The sequence below is a fragment of the Oryzias latipes genome, chromosome 4 (genome assembly GCF_002234675.1).
Source record: "Oryzias latipes chromosome 4, ASM223467v1".
In the NCBI taxonomy this organism is placed as follows: domain Eukaryota; kingdom Metazoa; phylum Chordata; class Actinopteri; order Beloniformes; family Adrianichthyidae; genus Oryzias; species Oryzias latipes.
In genome coordinates, this window is record NC_019862.2 from 2,765,894 (window position 1) to 2,793,442 (window position 27,549).

Below are 27,549 nucleotides of genomic sequence, written 5' to 3' on the forward strand. Positions count from 1 at the left end.
TGCATTTAAAATACCGCCTTTATTTTGTGGATATGACAACAGGAAACAGTTTACAGCCGTTTTTCAACATGCAGTGATCATAAAACACATCACAAAGATGCTACAGGTGAAAGAAAACCACTGGAGCCAGCTGGAAGGCAGTGTTTTCACAGGGATCAGTAAACCAGCCGTCTTCGAACTGAACCCGCACAAAAACTGAGGAGGTTCAGGACAAAGACTCTGCAATAAAGGACAAAGATGTGTGCTGACACAGCAGATAAAAACTGGAGCCAGGCCGTCTGTGGTGGAGGAAACCGCTGTACCGTTTGACCCTAGTGCACGGTCCGTGCGGAGCTGCCTCTCGTGCTTCCAGTCCACTTTGAAACCCGGATTGTTCTGCTGGAAAGCGAGTCCACACCGGACAGTGTGAGGATGTTCTGGAACAGGAGACGGCGTTGGGATTTCTTACAAAAACAACTGTGTGGCACAAAAACAGTCAGGAGGCATCCGTCTGTGCTCCCTGTCCTCTGAGGGACAGAAGATGCTTTGGCTTCAACAAACAAGAATATGTTTCATTCTCTAAAACAAAAGTCCATTTCACTAAAAGAAGTCAGTGAGACCTGTACAAGGTAAAATCATCAGGCTTAAGTGTGCTCCTGCCACTGATAAGGCACAGTTCTATATGTTCTCCGGCCGTTGTCACACATAGGCCCCCAGCGCCGCATGAAACTCCGTCAGACACTGAACGAGCTGCTGAAACTTGGGCCTCTCCTCGGGGTCCAGAGCCCAGCAACAAGCCATCACCGCAAACCTGCAACACAGAGCAGAAGCTTAGGAAGAGGCCGTTTCCATGCAGACACGTGAACCAGTGCAGAGAGGTGGACTGCAGAGCACACACTGTGAGAAAGCCACCCAACGTATGGAGGAAACGCTCGGTAAACATCAGCGCCGCGGTGGGAAAACCATGCCAGCAGACAAGAGCTCCCCTTGTTCTCCACAGTTGCAGGATGCTGATAAGCTGGAACGGAGCGACGCTGGCAGCGGCAGAAAAACAGTCAGCAGCAGCACTTCTTTGTCAGAAGTGTGCAGCAGCCAGGCCGCCTGCAGCTGAATTATGCTAAAGACACATCTGCAGGAAGAAACGTCTTCTATTATAGACCAACCTTTACTGAGTTGATGGAGTTTGAACTAAGCTGAAATGATGTGACGCTATTCTTGTTAAATTGTCATTAAACAGAAGTGTTTGTTTCTGCTGAGTTTAAAGAAACCCGTGTTTTGGGTGTTTTTATCTTCTCATGATGGAGGACACATGTAAAAGAATTTAAGATTAAAGATGCATTTGAGTGGTTTTTTGTTCAAATCGTGTTTTGGCGAAAAGCGGATGTCGGTAAAAGCTCGGAGTTATGACGCAGAACTGCTGTGGGCGGGGCCAACGTCTTTCTTCCTCCACTCCATTTCTAAACCATGAATCCTTTGACATCAAGTCTGGAGAGCTGTGACAGAAAAAGTCTGTTTTGACATTTCACTCCGAGCCTCCTCCAACTGAAGGAGGGGAACATGTGCTGGTGAACAGTAGGAGAAGCCCCTCCCTGCCTGTCCAGTGTGAACACTGCCTTGTTTCAGACATGAAAAGCTCGTGGACTGAACTCACAGCTCATCAGGACAGTTGATGGGTTGGGCTATCCTGTAGCCGTCTTTCAGGTAGGCAGACATCTCAAAAGGGTCGATGTCCATGTAGGGGGTCTGGCCCAGAGTCATGAGTTCCCACAGCGTCACTCCGAAAGCCCACTGTGAATGTGAACACACAGTACTTGGTCAACCGTGGGGTCATTGTTTACCCGTTCTTCACGTTTTCTGTACACCGTCAACACACTTGTGATTAGAATCAGAACGGATAAACATCATCACTATTTGTGTCAGGAGGGGGGGAAGCCAGGGTGCCACCGAGGAATAAAACAAAACCTTCACGGTGAACAATGCAAGGAAATTATGCAAAAATGCATCTGGAACGCATATCAGTGGCAGCAGCTTTTGTCAGGAGACTGAACGTATAAACAGAGGCGTGGCTGCGGGTTCAAGCTCCCATGCCAACCGAGGCCGTCCACAAGTGTTGATGCTCGCCTGACCTCTGCGGACTCAGCAGGCGTTTGGTGTGGAAACACTTCCTCACTCACACACATTCATAGTGCAGGCTCCTACACACACACACACACACACACACACACACACCCACACACACACACACACACACACACGCACACACACACTCAGAGGAAAGAGCCGTTTCAGCCCGTCTGTGCTTTTACATCATGATTTGATTCAACAGGCTGAAGCCTTGATAAAATGACCTGAGTTTAACAACATTCCACTACAGAGGAGCAGAACTGTAAAGGTCCCTGTTCTGTGTGTGTGTGTGTGTGTGTGTGGGGGGGGGTTAATAGGAAATCAGGATTTTTCCCGCCACAGTTCAGTCTCAAAGCATGACAAAGTATGACACAAACATCTTTTTACTATCAGGATGCATCTTCAGAAGTCACTTCTTTTAAGGAATGAGAACAATAATTACTGCAGTTCTTCTCACTCTTTGTTTATTTTCTTAAGCCCAGAAGGGAACTTTTTGGAGTTTTCAATCAAACCTGTTTTTTCTACCAATAATAGCAAATGGTAAATGGTGTATACTTATACCAGTGTTCTTCAACCTATTTTGAGCCACGGCACACTTTAACCTTGACAAAAATCCCGCGGCACACCAGCATCGAAAAAGAAAAAAAGGATAAACTCATAGTCTGTATTGATCTACAGTCCCTCCACAATCTCACATACATTTTTGAGATAATTGTTGCAGAAAAAGCTGGAAGCTGCAGCTGTTTTTTCTGAAAGATGTAATAAAAGTTAAGTTAGAAAATTTAAAAACTGATGCGTGTGGGTTGTGGTTTCAAGACGTCAAGACTCATTGTGCGCTGAGACGCTGTCACTTTAACCCAATGCATTATGGGAGATGTAGTGCGAATAGCTGGCAAACGCAGACGGACTAACGTCTCTGAGCTTCATGGTTTTGTTCACTTGTTCCACGGTCTGACACCGGATTCTGTGGAAAGCTACACCGCTGAAGACGAGCTTTAGCTGGTATTTTTGTTTTTTTTTTTCGAACTAAGAGACTTATGAGCAGAATCAGAACAAGGAAGTGAAGACTTTAACCACTTCTGATTGGTCAGACTGATGATGTGTGATTAAGCCTCCAAGAATGATTGGTGGAGACAGTTAAAGGGGCGGGACTGTTCCGAAAACAGCTGATGCTGCAGCTAAATCGTGGTACCGTCATTCTTATCAAAATGTCTTTAATAGAATCAAATAAACACAAGAAAAAAGTATTTTATGATCTTTCATATTCCTAACTACTCAGTGATTTATCAGGGCCTGTTTGGATGAACAAAGAGCTGATTTCCTGGAGATGGAAATGTTTTTAGATCAGTGAATGAGGGCAATTTCCCACAGCACACCTGACCATCTCCTACGGCACACCGGTTGAAAAACACTGACTTGTATAGCGCTTTTCTACCTACAAGGCCCAAACCGCTTTACAGTCACACACACATTCACACACTGGTGGCGGCTCCGACGCTGAACAATGGCGCCAACCTCCCACCAGAGGCAAGGTGGGGTTCAGCGTCTTGCCCAAGGACGTATCGACTCATGGGCGTGCAAGGCGGGAATCGAGCCTGCAATCTTACGATCATGGGTCAACCGCCCTACCGCTGCACCACGGCCGCCCCTGAGGTTCTCTCATTGTATCCAAGGTCATGTCAGCCGTGAAGACCCAGGGTGCAAACTACAGACAAAAGTCCCAAACAGGGCTACTGGAGCAGTATCCAGGGGTGATTGCACTGCTCGCCTCAGGACAAGCGCCTTCAGTCGGGGCATCTACAAGACAACTCTGAGCTGTTTTAGACAATTAAACTGCCCCACACATCTGTATACATTTATATTGTATGTTTTCCCCCCTTAATTGTTGCTTCTATGTCAATGAATTCCCTGTTGTGTTGTTCTATTGACATCCCCATCTGTGTCTCTTCTGTGTTGACTTAACTCACCTTTTTCTTTAAAGACCATCAACCTGTTCTATAGGAACTAAAGATGGAAAGGAGCCTAAAAGGCTATAATCTTAGGTTTGCATTTTGGAATGTTATATTAATATATTCTGCTGTGCGTCAGAATCCCCGTCTGTTACTCAATTATAAATTTATAGGAGAAAAAAAATTTAGCAAAATGACCCTATGGAAGAAGTGAAGGTCAAGCTTAAATCTATAGGAAACCAAAGTAGCTGGTAGTAACCTGGCATCCGTACCCCCCTCCCAAAGTATGGATGGGTTTCAGAACATCAGCAGCTGTGATTGGGTGAAAACGGGTGTGAAGAAAAGAAAGAACATCCACGCAGTGAGAGGACTTCCCACTGCACCATTCCCAGCAAGATGCCAACACGATGACACGGTGCTCTAACAGACGCAAGCAAAAACACGGCCAGTGACTATTTATTTGCATAGCAGTGATGCACAGCCGCATGTCAGGATTTCAACAGGCGCTTAGCTTCCTGCTTTACAACCATGGCTGCCACAAAGCAGCATGACCGTAAGAGGAATGTTGGCAGCGGGTGGAGGGCATGTCAGAGCCTCCGAGGGGCTTCAGGCTTCCCGAAAGCCACTGCCTTCGCCACTCTGCTGTCTCTGGACAGGAAGGAAGGGAGAAGCAGGGACACATGCAGCATCGGGGGTGGGGGGCCTCCCTTTTAACACCTTGACCAAGAATTTCAGAAAGACTAAGACACGCTAAAGTCGTTTCCTGGACCATCGTCTGGAAATGTTTCCTGAAAGTACATCCTACTGGAAGACAGGAAGGTTTCTTCTGCTGCTGTAATTCTTACCACATCACTGGCACTGGAGAAATCGTTGTTGAGCAAGCTTTCCAGGGCCATCCAACGAACGGGTCGGTTCTCATTGTCCCCCAAACAGTGGTAATCCATGGGAAATAGATCTCGAGCCAGGGCGTTATCTGTAATCTTCACCTGCATGCTGTCGTCAATGCTGTCAGAGGGAGGACAAGGGACAGAACAGGTGTGTTCCTTAGCTCCTAACCAAATCCCAAAACAAGAGTCACCTGAAAGCTGCGAGGAAGAACCAGAGGCGCTTTAGGGACACTCACACGCAGTTCCTCGCAGCCAGGTCTTTGTGTATGACCTCCCTGCGTGCAAGGTAGCTCATTCCACAGGCGATCTGGATGGCCATGTAAACCAAGTCCTGTTGAGAGATGGCCTGAAAGGAAATGAGAGACAGAGTGTCAATGTGCATTTCAGAGAAAGACAGGAAAACTAAACAAGAGGGAGTGGGAAATGTCAAGCTAGTAGCTCCAGCCTCCCTGTTTCCTTCACACTGAGCCAAAAACCGCCGTCACACATGAACGTTATGACGAAAAACCAACCAATTCCTTGATGTATGTGATGTGTAATTAAAAGCGTGCTTTTGGTTGCTCTGTGGATTGCCGACCGTTTGTCTTTATTACTGTTAACTTTGCCCCTCAGAGTATGGGATGCTGGAACAGCAGATCAGATGTACACCTTAGGCAGAGAGCTGGATGGTTCACAAGAGTTCTCATGTCAAATCCACTTGGGCTTTGTGGATTTGGAGACAGCTTTTCATCTTCTCCCCCACAGTGTTCAGTGGGAGGAGCTATGGGAATGTGGAGTCTGGGGCCCCCTACTACAGAGCGGTAGTTCGGCTTGTATTAGCGGGAAGTCGAACCTGTTCCCAGTTCACATTGGACCCCTCTTCAGTTGGTTCTGTTCATAATCTTTATGGGGTCAGCAGATGATGTTGTTCTAAAGCCTTTGTCCAACCAGGGCCATCAGTGCCACTGGGGTGGTGTGCAGTCTAGTGTGAAGCAGCTGAATAAAATAGAACAGTTCCAAGGTGGAGACCATAATTCTACACTGGAGAAAGGTTGTCTGCCCTCTTTGGGTGGAAAGCTCCTGCCCCAAGGGGGGTGTTGTTCATGAGTGAGGGAAAGGTAGAGTGAGATTGACAGTTGGATAGGTGCAGTGACAGTAGACACGTCACCTATCCACTTTGGGCTTTCCCTGACAGAAGGAAGGACGTTTCCATGGACAGGGTTTTACTCAGACTGCTGCCCACAAGACCCAGCTCTGGATGAGTGGAGTTCAGATCTACTTATGCTCAAACTGATTACAAAAATAACTACCGGCTCAGGGTAAAAACAGTCCAAAGAAAGAGCTGCATGAATACATGGAGGTTGGAACGTAAACCTGACTTTCTACTTTGCAACAGAAGGACCAGGATCCGATGCAGTCTCACAGCAGAGTAAAGCTGGGGCAGTTGTTTAGATCATGGAGGCACAAAGACAATAGCTGGACCAGCAGGTGTGTTTGAGAAATGACCCCCAACCGCTAACAAAGTGAGGCTACTCCCACAATGCTTCTAAACATCCTGCATAGCTGAGAACACCACCCTAACAGAGAGCACATCCAGGGGTGTGGTTCCACAGAAAAACTTTGATATCACTCAGCTCTGCTCAGACAAACAGGATTTTTCATGTTACTTCTCATTTTGATAGATGACATCAGACGAAAACAACCAGTGAACAAACACATGACCAACCCAAGTCAACCACTCAAGTGAAGCACAGATGAGGGCTGTTGGTGCAGATCATCAGGAATCAGGGGGGCAACAATTCATTTTAACCATTCAATTCATCTCATAATTTGTAGTTGACAGTCTGATTCATAGTTGATATTGGTTCATTTTGAACGATTCAACTGGATCCGATCAATCTGTTTGGATCGTAGGAGCAGAAATCCTTTCATCCATTGATGGTGACACTCCTACTGTCAGGCCTGCTGCTCGGCCTCTTCTCCGCTCTGGAGGTGGCTTGAAGAACAGCTCGTTTCAATCACAGCCGTAAAAGAACAGCCAAAGGTACAACAGGCATGAAAAAATACTGGAAGACAAGTTTGATCTTGTGACTGTGAAATGTTTTCTGCAGCCATATATTTCAGCTGATTGATTGGTCGGTTGGCTTGGATCTGGGCTGGGTTTTTATGCGTCAGGTATAAAGGTTACCATGGAGACAACCTGTGCCAAAGGCTGAAGGTATTTACACAGCGAGTACAACTGTGGGTCATAAGCACCAGCTTTTTGACTGGATCTAGGATTCACCACAAAGGCTACAGACGACAATGCAGTTCAAACATTTTGAAATAAACAGCAAACAGAAAGGAAGAACTAAGTGCCACAAAAACCTCACATGTGTGGTAGGAGAGTTTCTGAGAAGCACCAATACTTCTGCATACAGCAGAATGCAGAGGCTTGCAGCTTCATAGCACTGCAGTAAATCTGTACACACATACGTCAAACTCAGGATAATTAGTCATGACATTGATTGGAAAATACACATACATCCACATGCAGTTGCATCTTAGGTTTGAACTATTATTATTTGGTCAAAGTCTCCAAGGTTGGTATTCCTTCTTCTGCTGCCCGACTGACAGCCGTCCTTCTGGATCTACCAGACTTTATCAGTCCTCTGTGCTGCGATGTCTGCAGACAGGGTTCATCAGGGTCTTTGTCCTTCTGCAGCGGTTATCAGTGCAGCAGAGTAAGTTGAGGTCAAGTTGTCTGCAGGTCAGAACTCGGCTGAAAATCAGGGTCACTGTTGACATTTAGAGATAGTGGTAGATCCCAGGCGGCCTGATTTTCTTCCTCCTCCATTTATTACTGTATTTGTTAGCTCAGACGTCTGCGATCAAACATTCCTCAAAGCCTTCCATGTTGTTGACAACCACAACCTTGGAAGATCTGACAGTTCCTCACAGATGTGTTTTGAATTTTTTGCAGTTTCTTCAGAAACTGAGCTTTTTTTTGGCAATATCAGCATTCCTTCCTTCTATCACCGCCCGGACGACACGACAACATCCCGCACGTCCCTGATGCTCCTTTGAATCATGTGACCACAAATGCTAGCTAGGTCAGCACGCAAACTTGCAAACCACACAAAAATGGCAGAAGTGTAAATGTTCCCGTTGCTCGTCCGCTTTGGGGTTGATAATGAAGTGGTCCAGACTGCCCAGAAACCTTTGGGACAAAAGAGTTCTGTTTTCTGGGGGAGGGGGCTAAAGTGAAGTGGCCGTTTGATGGTGTGGATCCCTGAATGTCCTGCTCTGACTGAGGAAACCTCCTCAGGCACAGAAGAGCTAACGTTTTCAAACAGTCCAAAGCTTTCTGGCCGATTAAAGACAAACACAAAGCGCTGAAACGGAAAGAATGATCAGATCAATCCACCTGCTGACTTGCTGTGAGGCAGAGACCGGTGGACCTGAGGTAAAACAACCTCTCTGAACATAGATACACAGATATTGAACAACTTAAGGCCACGCTGGGAAAAGATGCTTCCAAACGGCTTTGCAGAGGCCTCAAAAGGGCCTTTAGGGTCTCCAGCGGCTGAACCGTTAAAGCTTTAGCGGGAGGATCCTGGGTCACAGCCTCACCTGAGGGTTGTTCGCCTCTGCCAGCTTGCACTGCCGCAGGAAGAGTTTGAGATTTCCCCACGCCATGAAAGGCAGCAGCACCATGGGCTTCTCCCCGTCCTCGATGCACACGTGACTGATGGGCAGCAGATTTCTGAGGGCGGGAGGAATGATCGGGTCAAAGGTCAGGTTAGCTGTGTGTGTGCATATGGCTTTATGCTAACTGTACATTTAAAAGATGTTTGCAGGCCACCAAGTAACACTGTAGAAAGGAAGTCCCTGAAACGGGAAGCTGATTTGATCGTGTCATTGGGTTTGACTGTAGTCATGATGACATCATACAGTTAGTTCATCTTCTAAAGACTGCACTGTTGGAAAACTAAAGAACTCTACAGAAGGCCACACAGGTGTAACGCTAGCTGCAGCGATTCAGGGGTTGGTTGTTCATCCAGAAGGAGAGAGGGGGGAGTTCAGGTCTCTGAAGGTGGATTACATATTCCTAATGCAGCGTTCCATGTAGATAAAGGGTTCCTAACAGACAAGACAGACACTCTAAAAGACTTGGGAATTGAACTGACTGGTGTGTGTAGACAGAACAGGCAGACTGGTGTTCACTTCATGTTTCAAAGCTCAAAGAAAACACCAGCACTCTTATTTCTGCTCCATTGCTGTTGCCTGACCTGTATTTCCTGACAGACCTGATTTTGACCTGGTTTTTTGTAATGTGTTTGGAACAAAACATTTGAAATGGGTTTGGCTAAGGCAGAGTGCAGCATGGGAGAACAGATCTAACCAAAGCTGATCTGACTTGGCTTTCTTAATCCCCTTCCACAAATCTTTCTCCCCTTCTTCCAACGTGCAGTTTTCAATTTCTCTTAGATGACTTCAGGTCCAAACGCCACAGAACACTTACCTGTGATGGAGTCCCCTAAGTTTGCAGCTTTCAGTCAGCATCATGGTCACCTGCACCTCAGAGGCATGATCTACAGGTCGGATCAGAGTGAAGATGCTGAGTCATCAGGTTATCACAGGGTAGGGTGGCTGAGCCTTTAAGGTCCGGTCCAGAGAGAGAATTTTATTACAGAGAAACCAGAATAAAAGAAAACGCCTCTTATTGCATGGCTCCTCTGTCAAGAGCAGTGGGGGATTCAGAGTGGAACTGATCTGTGGCAGTTTAAAATCTGTAAATCCAGCTTCACCATCCTCTGCTAGTTATGGAAAGCTGTGTTGTTCCCAAAAGCAGAAAAAGAAGGAAGCAAAAGGTTTGACAAAGCCAGAGCTGGCATGAGGATACTTTTTGCAGAGCGGAATCCCCCGCAGCCTGAGTAAACACCAGAACAAAGAGGTCAGAGGTCAGAGAAAGACGCTGCATGGGACGAGGCCACGTCCTGCCTGAGGCTGTAATCATTTACTGTGAGAATCTTTCAAGAATCCACCTGATTTTAGCAGGTGTAAAACATCCTCCTATACTGCTTTCTGAGGAGAAACCGGCTTTATAGGCGTGAGCGCAACCAGGGGGTCACTCCTTTAACCCAGGTTAGAAACCTGGATGTTTTTAGGGGGTTAGCTTTGTTGCCAAAGTATTGGCCGTCTGTGAAAAAGTTTTGTAGTTGTAGTAAAAAAACGTCTCTGTGTAAAAAGCAACAACTGTACCATCATAACTGTAGAAAACATTGTCGGTCCGTCAACAACTGTGTTGTCTGTGTGAAGCGCAGAGGCCTGGTTGTAGGAGGGAGCGCAACAAAACAGCAGAAGATTCCTGAAATCTGGTGATGACTGATGGGCTGGTCCAAGCTGCGCACCGATTGGGTGACAGTGAAAGGCTGTTGATTGGCTGATTTATTGAGAAGGAAAAGAACTGTACTTGTAACTTGAGTTTTGCCATTGTGGATCAATGTGCATGCTGCTGTGCATCCGACATTTAAAGAAATCTGATTACTCAATAAAATGCAGCCTGCAGAAGTCCACCCCACAGAGAGCACTCTGAAATATCCCACTGCTTTGAGCTCTTTCTGTAAAGTACAGCTGTTCAGATTTCAGGGTCTAGCTTAGCAACAAAGCTGAATCAATCTGTGAACCAGGATGTGTCAAATGCAGAGCCCAGCTCCGTGCTCAATGGCTCTTCAGCCGTCATAAATAGTCCTCCTGTCTAACTTTTTAAATTCAGCTCTACGACCAAAGTCTCTGATCAGAGGATGATGATGAAACAAACTATAAGAGCCAAAAGCCTGTTTCCAGTTTGGCCTTTTACCAAATGAGTTGGGATCATGTTTTCCAGCAATGTTTTCTCAAATCAGATAAGATGATGAAGTGCCGTCACTAGAGGCGTGAGGGTGACTTCAGGCAGCTGAGGCCGACCTTTACCGGATGATTCCACTCCCGTCTTGATTCAGTCCCAGAGTTACAGACTCTGGTTGTGTCTGAATTCCCACCCTAACTACTAAAAACTATATAGTGTGGTACTATGTAGTGCCGTAAATTTTGAAAACATTTCAGACACCACGCTCACTAGTTAAAATCTAATGGATATGAGCATTTTGCGATGATTATTTATGAGTCCACCGTCTTCTAATGATAAAAATGTGGATCGGTTGTTTAAAAAAAACATTTAAACACATTTTTCTTTGGCAAAAATTGTTCCAACGCAATGCATTGTGGTCTATATTCATCGATCTGGTGAGCATCCATGCACACTGGTTTTTCGCAGAGACTTCTGGGAAATTTCCAGGGCCCTGGATTTTGGAGTTGTATGTTCAGACAGCACTAGGAAAAGGTGAACGCACTATATAGTGTACTATGTAGGGGTTAGGGTGGGAACTTGGACCTTCAGGCATTCCTGTTGTTGGAATTGGCTAAAAAGGTAAACTAGCCAATCCAGCAGGTGGACCAACACCTCATGTAGCATCAACATACATGACGTTATAGACGAGACATGTTTAAAGGTGTATAAACCCTCAATGGAGTGTCAACACTGTGGCGTTCTTAAAGTGTACCTTTGACTGTTTTCACAAAGACTTCCTTTTCCTTGGTGGGGTCCTTCTCATCCAGCAGCACGCCGTGGAAGATGCGTCCAAATGTGCCTGTCAGAGACAGAGAGCAGCTCTTTATGTGTGGAAAAGGTCAGCAGTGAAGGAGCCAGAGGATTAACAGGTCACCTCCATCAGCCACTGATCCGTGGACAGAAGAGGACAGCCCTCTACACTAAACACTTTGTCTCCTAATGGGACCAGGCGGGTTTGGACCCTTACTTTGCTGACATAAGTCTAAAACAGAGACACATGGGCAGACTTTCCATCACTGCGGCCAGGGGATAAGCTGAGAAAGAGCTTTCCTGGTCTGCTTCCTCGCCGTGTCACTTCAGGACATTTCTGAAGTTACCATCAACACTAAAGACCATGGAGGAAAAATCCTGGCCTGGAGGCAAACTCATTTCTGTGCTTGCACAGGAAAGGAGAATAACAACAGGGTGATTGATGGCTGAAGCATCTGCCTCCTTTTGGAGCCTGTCTGGACCTGCCTGCTGCCAGAAACACAACCTCCCTCTGAGTCCAGGACCGTTGCCCCGGTATTGAACAAGCAACGTTCTTCAAGACCGCAGTATCGTTAAGATCTGACCTCAACGGTTCTGCTATCGGTACTGGAGAAGTCGCATGTTTTTGTGTCCCACAAGATATAAATGTTATCTGCCATATTTAACTCACCAAGTCAGTCTATTTTCCGTTAATTAATGATGATATTAATTTAGCTATTCTCGCTGAAGAGGAGGTCTGTCTGGCTACGGGGGGGGGGGGGGGGGGGGGGGGCTGTTGTTCAGAAAGTGAAATTAATCAAATCTGCGCCACAGCGCCCCGACTATGGTGTCAACCTGCTGCTATGACGACCGAATTTAGCGCTGTCTGTATAGAAACACTGGAGGGGCGCGGGAAAACACGACTCCTTGCTGCAGATGATATGAACAGGTGAACGAGTAGAGAGGAGGGGGAGGGGCTTTGGCGTCAGATGGAAACACGGACGTCAGATTCAGACGCAGCTTTCACGGCAGGAGTTGAAGCAGAGACTTCCTCTGGGATGATTTTATAAACTATGAACATTTATTTAATTCATTATATATTCACATCATGACAGCAATATGTCAAAACATTGCTGTTTATTTTGTTTTAAATAACTTCTTCATGTATTTTACTTTTAAAGTTGGAAAAATGCATAAAGTAAAATGTTTTGTTAAAAAACATTATTGCATGATGATGAAATAAAACACTATGTTCTTAATTTGTTATTTATTTATTTTTCGTCCTCAAAAAGTATCGATTAGAGTATCGTTAAAATACCGCAGTATCAATAAGAGTAGTAGTACCGTTAAAACCTTAACGATACCCATCCCTACTGAGGGTGCAGCGCTTCGTGCAGACCGCTCCACCTCAGACATTTACGCCGTATGTAGACAGACAGCCAAGGAGGAGACCGGAGGTGGATGCAGACGTACAGTTTAGACGACGTGGAGGTGATAACCAAACAAACCAAATAACTGAATTTTAGATTTGAACCCTCTGTTTATAATGTGTGATCCTCAGCAGGTTGTTTGGATTGAAATATTTATTTCCTACTTTAAACATAACAGATGCACTGAATGAACATGATGCTACTGGGGTTTTTCCAGATAACTAAGAAAAAGGCACATCTATCACAGGCTGCACTGAAAATGAAAGCTAAAGGGTTCAAGTTTCAAAAGATCAGAAACTGCTTCAGGTGATGAAAAGGTTGGTGGTATTTCCAGTTGTGGAAGGAACATTCCTTCTGCTCAGTTTGGAGATCAGGTTACTCTGTTTTTGTCAGATAGTAAATAACTTAGACCTCCAAACAGACGCCCACATTTAATCACCAACCAACTAGATTCTACTGGCTAAACTTATTTTTACTGGACAAATTAGAACACTGCTTTACGCAGAAAAACCTTTTGAATTTTTTATAAGAAAATGAAATTGCATTAAAGCGTCCTCTGAAAATGTCCTATGAAATAATCTTGTTGTATTTATCCTCCGCGTCTTAAAGGCCGGTCGGTCCGTGAAATACTAAATTGGAAGTGACAGACGGAACAGCCCGTTAACATGGCATCATTAGCATCATAGCATCATTAGCATCATAGCATCATTAGCATCATAGCATCATTAGCATCATAGCATCATTAGCATCATAGCATCATTAGCATCATAGCATCATTAGCATCATGTGAAAACGGGGTTTTAACATGTTCTTGTAGCATTTTTCTCATGACGGAGGACATTTGTCATTTCTGAGTGTTTCTTTATATGCTGTGAATCAGTAGCAGGAAAATGCTGTTTGAAAAAGCCTGATCATCCACCTGCAGACCAACAGATCCATGAACGTCTGTGTTTTCCTGGTCTGAGCTGCACGGCTGCATAGCTCTGATATTGATCACCATTTTTGTTGCACCGCTAATGTTAGGGGGTGTGAGGAGCTGTAAGCTAGCGGGAGAGAGTGTAAACAAAGGGATGATGGGATATCAGCGAAGGGTCACACCACGCCAACAGTCCACAATTCAGAGGTGAATTACTGATGAAATCCTGCTGCGCTGCAGAAACTATGTCCTAGAAAACGACTCAGGTTTTGGGATTTTGGCTAAAAGACAGAAGTGAATAGTGAAAATGAAAATGTAATAAATCAAGCTCTACTTTACTTTAGTTAATCACTGTATTTAATGAAATTATCGTGTCTTAAATGTGTTTTTGCATTTCATCATTTCTGTAATGAGTTTGACAGATCTGTGTGATTTTTTTATTGCATCGTCTACAATTGATGCTTGAAATGAAAAAAAATCAATACATCAGAAGACCTGGGAAGGCTTGGAAAAGTGATCAGATGATGGGAGTGGGTTGATCAGCAGTGGGTACTGTGAACACGAGAGGCAGATACCTTCATGTAAGACATCTTTCAGCGTCACTCTCTCTCTGGAGAGCGCAATGTCCTTGACTTTAGCCTTGGCCTCCATTAGAGTCACACTCCTCAGGTCGTTCTTCTCGATGCGCAGAGACGGATAGCCTGGGAGGAAAGAGAAGCGCGGTGGGTATTAATTATCTTCGTGGTAGATAAACCGGTCCATGTCTGACCGTGTTAACCTGCCCCAGTGGCTGTTTACACAGTTAAACAATAATGTTCTCAGAAGGACACGCCCTCCAGCTTTGGGCGCGGCATAGAAAGACAACAGTGACGTCTAGACAGGGCAGAAACATGAAGACTGAACTTCCTTGGGGGGAAAAAAAAACACCTCTCTACCAATGAGAGATGTTTGTTTAGTTCTTGCTCTTGTCAACAATCCACAACAGCTTTAAAGAATATTACATTTGACCTGATAAATCACCGTAAACCCTTGAAAGTTTTCATCTCAACATCATCTGATATTGTTTGGATCAGTGAGGGGACTCCAGCTTACAGAAAAATCGACCTTTCTAGTCTGAGCAGCACTTTCCTGAGTGTCGTCAATCCCCAACACAACAAAGCAGATGATGAGTCGTGTCAATTTTCTTATGTCACAATCAAAATTTCGACTGAAATGACAGAACTGCTGTGTCATTTTAAAAGAACGTCAACATTTACAGGAAACACAGCCGGCAGAACACGCTGCAGCCTACGGATGTTGCATTAAGGAGGCTGCATGCAAAGCCTTTACTAAGGAACTAGCATTACTCAACTCGTCTGTACATTCTGTCAGCAGGCCACGGCTTTAAAAACAGGAGAAAACTGGGATGCATGAAGTACACATAAATCCCATCTGTGTTCTTTTTCCTGACACATGAACAAAACACAGAAGCGCGTTGTGTCAACACTTTGTGTGAGCATTTAAGCTAGCACTAATAAGTTCATGCAGCGCCCAGGCTGGGCATAAACAGCCTGTGTGTATGTACACACACATACCTTAACATTAACACAGAGGATGCAGGGCCACAACACAAAGACACACTGTCAAACAGCCTACAGCAGAGCGGCACCGTGAGAGTTACCATGCCTCACCATGCCTTTTAGTCACGTCACAACGAACAAGAGATAAAGCCTTCAAGTCACTGCATTTAGGTAAAAAGCTGCAGTCACCAAAGGTTCAAACCTCTGGGTTTCTGCAGCGTGCAAACATACTGAGGCCTCACTGCTGCCCCCTGGAGTTCAGAGTACCAGCAACAAACATGAGGAGTGCAGGAAGGAGACTCATCTTCCACCTGCTGATGGAACATGAGTGATCATGAGGGAGGATAAATGGTGATCAAACATGTTCCATCCAGCAGCCACTCCCAGAATGACTCTTCAGGAATCTTTCTCCTCCCAGTATTAAAACGTCAAAGCAATGAGTGTTCCTCAGGAGGTGATGGAATGTTACCAAACATTTCTAGTTTCAGGACCTCCTCTATCTTTCAAAATCCCCATCCCATAACTGCAGCAGCAGCAGGAGCATCTTAACCCACACAGGATGGATTTTATTTTGAAAGGGGCTTGTGAGTGCTGCTGTCAAAAGTAAAATAATTCTATTTTTTCTAATACAAAAAACATATAACAGTTATAATTCAATACTCGTAAATATTGAAAAGCTACATTTTATAAATGAATGGCTCCAAAAACATGAATAAAAAGCATTTTTCTTTAGAATAAAGTGGGACTTTGCAGCTCTCTGTGGGTTTGTGTCCTTTAGACTCCTGGTCTAAGTCTTCACAGAAAGAAGAAAAAGGGGAACCGATCACAAATCAAATCTGATGGAAAAATGAGGAAAGACGCAGAAATGTTTAAAGCAGGACACATCCAGCTGCTGACAGCTTCACACATGCAGGAACATAAAGAACTGTGTTTTTGGTCGTCTTTCACCAAACTTACTTCTGTTCTCATGAGGAGCAGCACCGGGGCTTTGGAAGGAGGAGGAGGCAAGCTGGAGGATGGGTGCAGAACCAGGGTCTGATGACAAGAAGGGAGGGGCAGGAAGGCAGAGGAGAGGAGAGGGGGGACAAACACACCGTTTACTGCAACATGACCCAAAAAAGTTTCCTTCTTTGTCCAAACACATCCATCATTCCAGGACAAATACAAAAATTTGTGGACGGGTGGAGGGAGAGTTTCCCAACAACCACTAGAGGGCGGTAGGGGGCAATAAAGTGACTGAGCAAAACCTTAAAGACACAGAGAGAAAAAGAAACAGAAAACTAATTAATACCAATCAAAGAACGTTTTCACTAAATGTACAGTAAATCATGTCACTGTGGCAGCTACTGCAAGTGTGGAGAAACCGGATTAAATGAGAAAAACAATACAAGAGGAAAAGCTTCACTGTAAAATCAGAACCAAAGACACCTAAAACCCATTTGATGACAGTAGTTTAAAAAAAAAACTGCAAGAACAACATGACGATAAATATATTTATCTATTTTGGATATATACTGAAGAAACCTTTATTATGTCACATTAAACAAAACACAGTGGTTACACATAAAAACAAAATGACTTGAAATATCCAACACAGAGGGAGCAGTGCGGTTTTATACGACCAATGTGAAGAAGCTGGAGTGTGAAGTTCCAAAGAACACTTTGCACTTCAGCTGTTCATGTTAAAGTGACTACTGTGCTTCAACAGATGCTGCTAAAAGACGGAGATCCTCCCACAGCAGAGCTGTTGGGTCCTTCCATGCTTTACTGAGGATTCTGTCACAGGAACCAATCATTGCTCCCCAATATGTCAGTTTTTAATCAAGTAATCAGATCTACAGGACAAGGTGCATCATCAGATCAACTCAGATCAAAAGATTCAGCAAATGTTTCATGGCCACAGCTCTGTTTGTCATCCCACAAATCCATTTTCACAATCTAAATTAAAAAAACAAAGCTCTCAAAAGTGTAATAATAATTTTCTTTTGAAAACCTTTCCCAACAAAGACATGCAGTAGTTTACTGAAAACAGGTTTCTCTTCTGTTGATGCAATGGTGGTCAGGTGTGTAAAGACCCTGCTATTCATCTAATGGCCACTAGGGGGAGAGAAGAGCCAGGAAGGCAAACATGGAGGAGTTTGAAAATGACATCTCACATGAATAATGATACCTTTAAAAATGGAATAATTGAGATTATGGCTAAAAAAAATAACAGTTTTAAAGGTTTTCTTTGACAGTCAAATTCATTTTGGTACTCTAAATTCTACGACCACAACCTTAAAACAGAATCTAACAGGTGTGGCTATACGGCTGCCTCCGCCCCCAAACAAGTGCTGGCCACTTTCAGGAAGGCAAAGTTTAGTGCTGCTGCTTAGAAATCACTACAACTGTGACTGCAGGTCCACCTTTACCAGCATGGACTAACCAGTGCCAGTATGTAGAGCGGGTTTGTTTTATGTGTGTGATGAAACATTCAAGCAAGCAGAGCATCCCTGCATGACCTGTGTGACCCAGGAGTCTGCTGACACTGATGTGGACAATGCACAGCTTTTATTGCATTAGGAAAGGCATCCAGTTTAAAACACTGTCACACTCAATGAAGCCAATCTGAGCTCTTTCTTTTCTCTAAAGAGCACCGACCCGACTCCTCAGAGCCTCGCTTCAGGAGATCAACCAAAGAAGGAAAGTGTCTTACTGGAGAGCGGAGCGGCGTTGTTGGGAGTGTCGGCCCTCAGGTACTGGGTGGTCTGGGTGGACGGCTGCGACAGGCCCTGCGAGCTTCCGCTGTCACTCACACTGACAGACACACACAGTGCAAATACCTTCCGTCACGCATCACTTCAGTAATGTAAACACACTTCATCCAGGTGCTTTGCTGCTGCTGCTGTCTGCTAAAACTAAAAGGCACGGAAACAACAGTCCGCTTGAGGAACTGCAGGAGAAAAGTTCACTGGTTTAGAGTTTTAGCTTAAGTTTTGGAATAAAAACTTATAAATAGGCCAGGTCCGAACAAACAGCCTCTTGTTAGACCTGCCTCATTTCTAGATAATCTTTTCTTTTGGATCAAGAGAGGACCAGATCCCAGTCCAAAGGACCAGATCCCAGTCCAAGGGACATCCTCCAATGATTGGTTTTATTCACAATTCAAATCCTTGTCTGCTGTTGTCTGTAAATACAAAAGTGCTGTCCGATCAATTTATCTACCATACATTTATTCCGCTTCACAGGAGTCAGACACGTCTGATGTTAGCTGTGATGTTGTGACGGCAAAACAAGCTAACCTGTCCTCCATCTCCACTCGCTTCATGCTGTGCAGGTGAAGGATGGCCAGGATGATGGCTACCAGGAAGATGACGATGCAGCAGACGCTGACGCTTATATAAAACACCTGCGTGGAGGTGGTGGGCGGGGCAAAATTCTTTACTGTGGAAAGAAAATATGAAGTGACCATGGTTAAAAGCTTCTGCCCTGAAATAGTGGACACATAAACTCCTGCACACCCTCATCCCTACAAGAGCTGTTCAAGTGCTGACACTGGAGGAGAGCAACAATGAAGTCAGCCAATGAGATAAAGACAGCAGAAGTGTGTGGGTGTGGATCCCAGGGCTTTCTCCTAGAGTTAATGGAGGTGGCTGAGCTCGTCTCATCGGCCTCTCTGAGAGCCTCATGAGGCCCCAGGATCCCCTGGCCTACCCATGATGCATGGGTAGGCCAGGGGATCCTGGGGCCCATGGCCCACCCATGCATAAAGGCTGGAGCAGGGGACTCACAACAGGTCTGCTAAATCCCTCAAGACAAGGACAAGCACTGAAAGGAGTGGGGGGGCCGACAGAGTGCTCTCCAGCAAGAGCCAGAGAACCTCCTCTGATAGCGTTTTACTGAGTGAGTAATAGCAAAGTACCAAGGGCGCTTTCAGATGCTGATTATTGTGAGACGGATAACTGGGACTGCCATGGGATCCATTTAGCCGCAGAAGCGTGTGCAGAAGTGGAGGCTGGACGACTTACCGGTACTGTCAAATGGAGGAGCGGTGTTGTTGTTGAGGGGAATGGGAACCCCTAGGTCTGAACCCATGCGTGTCCCGGGAGAGAGGGAAAAGCAAGTCAACTCCAGCTGAATGTTAAGGCAGTTACCATTCACACATTGGCAGTTACAGTTAACAACCCTGAAAACATGTTTTACATCAAACTAGCTAAAGAAAACTCTTTGTCAGACAAAAACACAAAGGCTTATTCAGATACGTGTGAGTTTTATTCTAACTAGTGTTGAAAAAAAACATCTGAACTTTTTATGGAAATGTAATCCTCAGTCAAAAAAAACAAGCGATTGGAACAAAAATAGGACTAAACAGAGCAAAGTGAGAAGCTCAAACGTCCTTGTTTTGCTGATTCTTTGCACATTCATTAAGTGTGACTGTGTTCATCCTGACTGTGGTGACCGCTGGACCAACAGACAGTAGCATAAACACACTAGGACTTAGAGATGGATATCCTCTGGAAAAGCCTTTGGAAAGGCTGTGCCATGCTAAAAGTCTGTTGTGTTTCGTGGGTACAGAAAAAACAAATGGAGCGGCTCAAGGAGCAAAGCATCATGGACCAGTGCTGAGCCTGCAGTCAGCCATACAAAGAATCTCTTCATGCAGCTAATTTGACTCCAGCTGAAAATAAGACAGGAATTCTTTTTTTCAATTCTGGATGGAGAGGCTTTTAGGACACGACAGCCTTTAGGATACGAGTCATTGTAGTCATCGCACTGAACTGTACTCAGGAAACAAGTGTTTCTGAATGTACATTTTCATTTCAGTTGAGTATTTTCCTTGTTTATCACGGGGGATGTGTTCTAAAAATAACCCAGAATAGGTCAAATCTGCAAAGAGTAATTACAGAAGTTTTATGGCTGTAATACTCCACACTACACTCTTTATCCACTTTTCTCAGACATGAACATTTTCTCTGTTGTTTAAACTCTTAAAGTTCAAACTTCCAGTATAACAGAATAAAAACAAAGATCTGCCTGCGATTGAAAATTTATGTAGATTTGGTCAATCAAACACATCTGTACAGGAGACGCGCCACAGGGGACATTGATGTACAAGATCTCCAGCAAATTAGGACGCCAAAAAGGGCGCACTGTTTAAGAGTTTAAAAATTAAAGATGGTATCCAAAATCACCCTAAAACTATCAGGTGAACAGTGTTATAGGGAGGGAACCCTAACGGCTGAGAAGAAAACTACAAATACATTTATTATACCACTAAACTACACACAGGAAGTGTTTTTTATAAATATACAGAGTACGCAAAAAAAGCATTTGCCAGTCATTCTGCAGAGTTTGTCTGTATGTTCATCATAGAAAGACTTCAACTGTGAGAGACATGAACATTCAGGAAATCACAGTGTTTGGTTTTTAAAGAACATCTGTGTAATGGTGCAGAAAAAGAGTACCGGTGTGTATCTTCATCCAACAAGAATGAATTCTGTCCCTCACAGACCTGTTTGTTGTTCCTCTATCCTCCACTTATCTGTATTAGTGTCACCTGTTTGATCTGGTTATCTGTGTAAAAGACACCTGTTGATGCCTGTAAACAGTCAGACTGCTACCTCTCCATTATGACCAAGACCAAAGAGCTGTCAAAGGACACCAGGGACAGGAGTGCAGAGCTAAACAAGACTGGAATGAACCATTCTACAATAAGCAGCAGCTAGGAGAGAAGAGATCGAACGCTGGAGCAATTATTAGAAAATTAAAGAAATACTAGATCACTGACAATCTCCCTCACCTGGAGCTTCATGAAAGATCTCACCTAGTGGAACACAGGATCTTGAGACAATGAGGAAGCAGCCCAGAACTACAGTGGACCTGGTCAAGGACCTGAAGAGAGCTGGGACCACAGCAACAAAGGAACATCTTCATGGGTTCAAATCCTGCAGAGCTCCAGGGGTCCACCTGCTTAAACCAGCTCATGTCCAGACTTGTCTAAACTGCTCCAGAGACCATCTGGATGATCCAGATGAGGACTTTGACAAGACACACCACTTTCTGTGTTTGGAGGTGGAAGGAAACTGAACTGCATCCCAAGCATAGGGGTGGAAGCATCATGATTTGGGAAAGGGTGAATGATCCATATGAAGAAAGAGATGAAGGCTGGCCATCTATGGTGAGATTTTCTTTTGAGAACATTGAGGTTGAAACATGGCTGGATCTTCCAGCATGATAATGATTCCAAACACCCCCCCCCTGGGAAATGAAGGAGTGGCAACATAAAAGCATTTCAAGATCTGGAGTCACACCCCCCCCTTCAGTCTCTGGAACTCAATCCAATAAAAGAATCTGTGGATGAAGGCAAAAGCTCGCCTTGCCCAGAAACGGCCCCAAAACGTCACAGCTCTGGAGAAGATCTGCATGGAGGAATGGACCCAAATAACAGCTACAGTGTCTTCAAACCTGATGGAAACCTTTGCCCTCCATCGCTGGCAAACAGGGTTACATTATAAAGTACTGAGGTGAACTTTGTTATCCACCAAATCCTTCTTTTCTGCACCATTACACAAATACATTCTTAAGAAAAATATTAATAATAGTCAATATAATAATCAATTTCCTGGATTACTATTTTACATTTTGACTCTCACAGTTAAAGTGTTTCTATGGTCAACATTAAAGACCAAACTCAGCTTTTTAGGGGGAAAACCTGCACAAATACTTTTTTGCCCCCAAGAACAAGTGTGGGATGAATAATCCAAGTCAAAGTCAAAAAGGAATGTTTCTACTCAACAGCAAGAAAAGCTTAAAATGCTCTTGTTTTGGTTCAGATGTAGGATTGTTTTCTCACTTTTGTAGCACATTTTCCTCCTCTTGAAGTTGAGCACTGTATAATTGTTGGCCTGGTTGGTGAGATTGAGCTGCATTGTTAGGAAGGCCTCTTCATCCACTCTCCCCGAACAGATGATGTCCACTTTGAAAACTGTTGAGTAAAAATGCATCAGCATTTAATCTGAGGAAAGCGTTCATGACCAGCACAGACCATACCGTCTAACTCAGCTGTTTTCACAACCTAATTCCAACAAAGCTTTATGCACAGGATTTTGATTAAACATCATTCTAGTCCAAAGGTCACGTCTAAACACGCTTTCCCTAAAACCAAGAGGCAGGTTGTACTGATGGTACAGGTGTCAAGTCTGGTTGTAATTCCATGGGTATTTCAAATACATCCATGTCATTTTAGATGTAATTTGGAAAAACCCAGATAACAAGATGCAATTTCATGCGATCATGGTTACCAGATTCTGTTACAAATGTTTACCCAAAGATCCACTCCAACGACAAGTAATGAGTTTTTGGTGGTTTTAATGTTATTGATCGATGTAGAAAATAATTTAATTTATAATTTAATAATTTAAGGTTTCTTTGTTCAAATCATGATGGAGCAGGAGAAGACAAAAAAAGGCGATGAGACGCAGAAACTGAAGTGGGCGGGCCAAAGTATCCCCCCTCCCCCCACCCCCCTCTGCACACCCTGGCCAGTTCACGCTTATGTGTGCGAGAAACGATGAGTGTTCAACACCCATGTGCTGTAGCAAATGGTGTGTTTATGTTGATGATGTTAGCCCTCATATGTTTCAAAAAACGTTGCATTGACGCAGAAATGGGTAGAATTTCTTGGTCAGGTTAGAGCTGTGACGGTGTCGGATTTTTCATCACCGCGGTGATGAACCACCAGGGGGCGCGGTGTCGCGGTTAACCGCAGCCCCCCCAAAAAATGCCCAGGCGGCCGCATCAGAAATAAATACAATCAATTACAACGTAGTATTCTTTATTAACAAATAACAGTAACAACTAACTACTACCTAACTAATGAACTAACTATATATAAAGTCCATATAGGTGTTGTAGATTGAGTTGATTGTGACTGTGTGGGTCAGCGCTGCATGTAGGAGGAAGGTGCGCACATGTATGTTGGGGGTGCGTGTTGATCCCTCTGCAGCTGACCGCTCTCTAGCTGCACGCGAGTTTCACCTGTGCTCTTTGGTACAGACATCTTCTCAGAATATTAAATATTGCCCAGTAATAAACAGACTGCAGACACTTTGTCACTTTTCCGGTAGCCATGAAGAACGCGGGGCAGGAGGCTCCACCTTTATTTATACAGACACGCAACGTTGCGCTGCACAAAATAGTTCCCAAACAAAACATGTCGTGATATTCATGGTAGTCTAACAGTGCGCGTTCATGTTTGGAGTGAAGGTGAACCCTAATAACCCCTCCCCCCCCCCTCCCTACACACAGAAAATCCTCCGGCGGGCGGCCGTGTCGCGCGCCCTTAAGAACGCACGCAGCTTGAAACGGAAATGAATACAATGTAAATTAACAATTAGAACGCAGTAAATTTGTCATATTTCCTCGCGAGACGAACACTTCTGTTGTAGAATGAGTTTGTGTGCTTCTGAAAGCGCGCTCCTGTGTGTAAAGGGAGCCGCGTGGCACGTGCAGCGCGGAAGCACTGAGAGCGCGCGCCTATGAGAGAGAGCGGTGGGAGAGAAGGAGAAAACAGTCTGAAAGAAAGAAGGAAAGTCTGAACACAGGACTAGCAGAAAAAGTCAATTATCAGGAAAGATGAATGTGTTTAATGTGTTTATTATAGCTCCATTCACGCGCCATATGCAAAACTTAAAAAAAAAAAAACGTACGGTGATGCGGTGACCCCGAACGGGAATAAACGGAAGAAGATGAATGAATGAATGAATGAATTCCTAATGAACTCTTGCTGCTCTGCAGAAACTATGTCCAAAAAATAACACAGGTTTTTAGATTTTGTCAAAAAACTTTAAAATCCTAATTTAAAGGCCACTGAGAACACGATTACAACAGATCAGAAGATTGTTGGAGTGGGATTTAAAGAAGTTAATACCTGCAACCAATGATGTTAGAAAGCCTCTTTTTCTACTAATATCCTATATTTTGTAAAATACCAAATAAACCATACTATGATTATTATCCGTTTTCCATACTAATGGATCTATTGTTATAATGTGTCACTATAACTAACAAGGATGGACTGAAGCCATCTGTATGCAGGTGTTAAAAACCAGAAAGATTTAGGAAGGATTTGACGAACCAGAAGGAAGACGGGGCAGCTCCCCCTGAATGCTGGTGTTGCATGTTGGCTGGATGAGGGCAACAGGGTTCTCAACATGGAATGCCAGATGATAGTCAACCTTCAAACCATTCATAACAATCAAGATTGATTCAACCTGAGCTCATATGAAGAGGTGCAGATGCGGTGAGAAGACGGAGAGCCTCACCTTGGTCCTGGAGTACCACGTGAAGAAAAGGCTGTTGGTCTCAGTGGGAACTGGCATGTTGAAAGACAGCGCACAATGGTTCACGGTGTCGTCCCGTACATAGTAGAGCTCTGCATCTAGACCTGTGTAAGGACAGCAGAGACAATGCTAAAGGTGAATTACGGTTCTTATCCACATTAAGATCAAATGTGAAATATTCCATTGAAAAGCTGCTTTACAGGTTAGTAGAAAGTACACGAGAATCAGAACGGAGCAGCTATGTCTGGTGACGTTTAAGGACTTTGTGTTTAAAGCATTTTCCTAACAAACTGTTGCCAGTCAAAGGCATGTAAAAGCAGAATGTTTGCCCTTAAGGGGTTAATAAGACTAAGATGGGGGGAAACCCTTCCATTATGGCAGGATGGCAGCATTGCGTGTAAATAAGAACTGGACTGAGTGACTCCTCCCCCCTCACCTTCCAAACAGGAAGTAGCCACTGGTTCCAAGGAACCAAATCCCATAGACTTCTATAGAGAAATAAGGAGCTGTTAGTCAGTCAGTCAGTCAGTCAGTCAGTCATTCTATTAGTCGGAAGAACCGCTCGTACTTAAAACCTTTTATAAACATCTTCTTAATAATTCTCTTTTCTTTAATGATATTTTTGCTGTAGTGCAAACTGACCAATCAGACGCCTCAATAAACGCAGGTGATGTCACATCAAACATCTAAAACATGACTGACAGATTACCCCGGGCCCACGTTTAAGAGGTAGTGGCCAACAAGCTCACTACTAATTATCGAGAGTGGTTGCCATAGAAACTTTTACTTAAACCAATCACAGCTTACTGATGACGTCAAACTCCAACATGGCGGCATTTGTATCTAAAAATTGGTGACTGAATTGACTTCATTTGTTAGAACTGGAAAATAGCCATTTTCTACGGGTGACGTCACACTCACTCAGTCCAGTTCTCACATACAGTCAACAGATGGCATGAATGAATACCCAATCAAAGGGAAAGGAGACTGACTAGCATGCAGTTCTCTTTAAAGCTTCTATTATTTGTATTTCTGATTATTTTTCCATCACAGCTTACAGACGCCAAATTTAGTATCTCTCCATTCAGCTGGGTAATATAGTGTTGCTTTAACTGAGCCAGTAAATCACCAACACACACAAATTAGGCCTGCACAATTCACTGCAAATGTATTGTTAGGGCAGCACGTTATGGGGAAAACTTGCGATTTGCGATATTAGTGATCAATATTGCAATGACGATATAACCTGTGATACATGAACTAATAGGAAATCAACTAAAAAAACAATCTACATTTCACTGCAACAGATTAGTTTAAATAAGAGTCAACATAACTTAAATTATACTCCAAATGACCCTCGTCTACATAAGAAGTGAGCATCTAACATAAAAGGGTTCCATCTGATTTGTCTATGATCAAAAGAAGTCCATCCGATTGGTCAAATGCATAAATGGATTTATTTAATTCGTCAAATACTTCAAGCTGCCATAAGATTGCTTTAGCACATGTAAGATAACCATTTATAACAATTTTCGCCATCTTTTGCGATATTCGTATTGCACAGCTTGAAATCGCGATAACAATAAATTTGTGATTTATTGTTCAAGCCTATTTAATCGTCATTGCGGTATCAGGCCAATGCGGTATGCTTACCGCAAAAAGAGGCATAAGTGGCGATAAGTGGTCTCAAATATGATTACACAAACGCTAAATGATGTCTTTGTAGTTTGAAGTAATGAATCAATTAAAGCCCTTCCAACTGGAGCCCTCTAATGTTAGATGCCCGCCTTCTACATACTGCATGAGCATGAAGAAAGAAGGACATACTTTTTTCCCCGACATGTTACCGAACAAGAGCTGCAATGGTTCAAAGCAACACCTCGGAGGATGTGCTCGTGGCGGAAAAAAAAAGGCCCTTTTTACTAAAGACACTGGAAGTATGAGCCCTCTTTTACATTTTGCAGCCAATCATGGCCTCTAAATATCCAACAGGGAACGGGAAAAACATAAAAAACATAGGATAGTACATAGTATATGATGGGACAAAATAAATGCACCACGTCAAAAGGTGCTCCGACGCTCAGTTTATGGCATCAAATTACATTAAAGCTTTGGTGAACCGGCTTGCTGTGAGTCGCAAATCAAGTCTCATGAGTCATCACCTACCAGACTTGAGTCGCGGCTCATGAGACGGGAGTCAGATAAGCAAGCGGAAGTAGGTCTGAGCTCTTTCCAGTGCTTGCTTACAGCCCCTCACAACCCCAATCTATCAAAAACAAAAATGGCGAGCAATATTGGAGCTATCCAGCCATACAATTTTGAGCCAGATGGCAGCTCAAACGAGGAAAATTAAGACGTTAATGGAGTCTGCAGGTGGACGCATCAGAATGGAGCAGAGCAGGGAGACTTTGGCTCGCTCATTTCAGTTTCTACATCACAACTGAGAGCTTCTTCAGACAGCTATTTTATCATCTGCTCCGGATTCATCCCCATTTGAGTAAAGAAATACTAAGGAACACACTTTTAACCTTAAATTTGTTAATTTATGTTCTCCATCATGAGAAAAAAATGCATTAATTGGAGTGGGTCATTAAGTGTCAATGATGATTATGTAGGTGAGATTTTTATAATAGCAGTTCCTTCTTTACATTTATTAATAAAAAAAATGAATGGTTTAATCAGTAAAAAAGGAATTGTGTTTAACAAATGCTTTAGTTTTTCACATTTTTATGCAATCTTTTTGTTAAACCCATGGAATAAAAGCTGAAAGTCTGCACTTCAATGGCATCTGAGTTGTTTTATTTC

At 43.9% G+C, this 27,549-nt stretch overlaps 1 protein-coding gene across 1 annotated transcript in view; it reads right to left on the reverse strand.

The window, feature by feature from the left end:
* Window positions 1-27,549, reverse strand: part of ryk (receptor-like tyrosine kinase) — a 40,507-nt gene continuing 12,958 nt past the window's right edge. The window contains exons 2-16 of the mRNA XM_023953947.1: window positions 24,727-24,848; window positions 24,540-24,639; window positions 22,257-22,388; window positions 19,432-19,488; window positions 18,706-18,847; window positions 18,120-18,220; window positions 16,382-16,459; window positions 14,441-14,566; window positions 11,503-11,589; window positions 9,423-9,492; window positions 8,531-8,663; window positions 5,176-5,285; window positions 4,898-5,057; window positions 1,631-1,767; window positions 1-790 (exon numbers count right to left, since the gene is read on the reverse strand). Of these exons, the coding sequence (XP_023809715.1) occupies window positions 679-790; window positions 1,631-1,767; window positions 4,898-5,057; window positions 5,176-5,285; window positions 8,531-8,663; window positions 9,423-9,492; window positions 11,503-11,589; window positions 14,441-14,566; window positions 16,382-16,459; window positions 18,120-18,220; window positions 18,706-18,847; window positions 19,432-19,488; window positions 22,257-22,388; window positions 24,540-24,639; window positions 24,727-24,848 (1,667 nt within the window). The 3' untranslated portion in view covers window positions 1-678. The remainder of the gene's footprint in view (window positions 791-1,630; window positions 1,768-4,897; window positions 5,058-5,175; window positions 5,286-8,530; window positions 8,664-9,422; window positions 9,493-11,502; window positions 11,590-14,440; window positions 14,567-16,381; window positions 16,460-18,119; window positions 18,221-18,705; window positions 18,848-19,431; window positions 19,489-22,256; window positions 22,389-24,539; window positions 24,640-24,726; window positions 24,849-27,549) is intronic.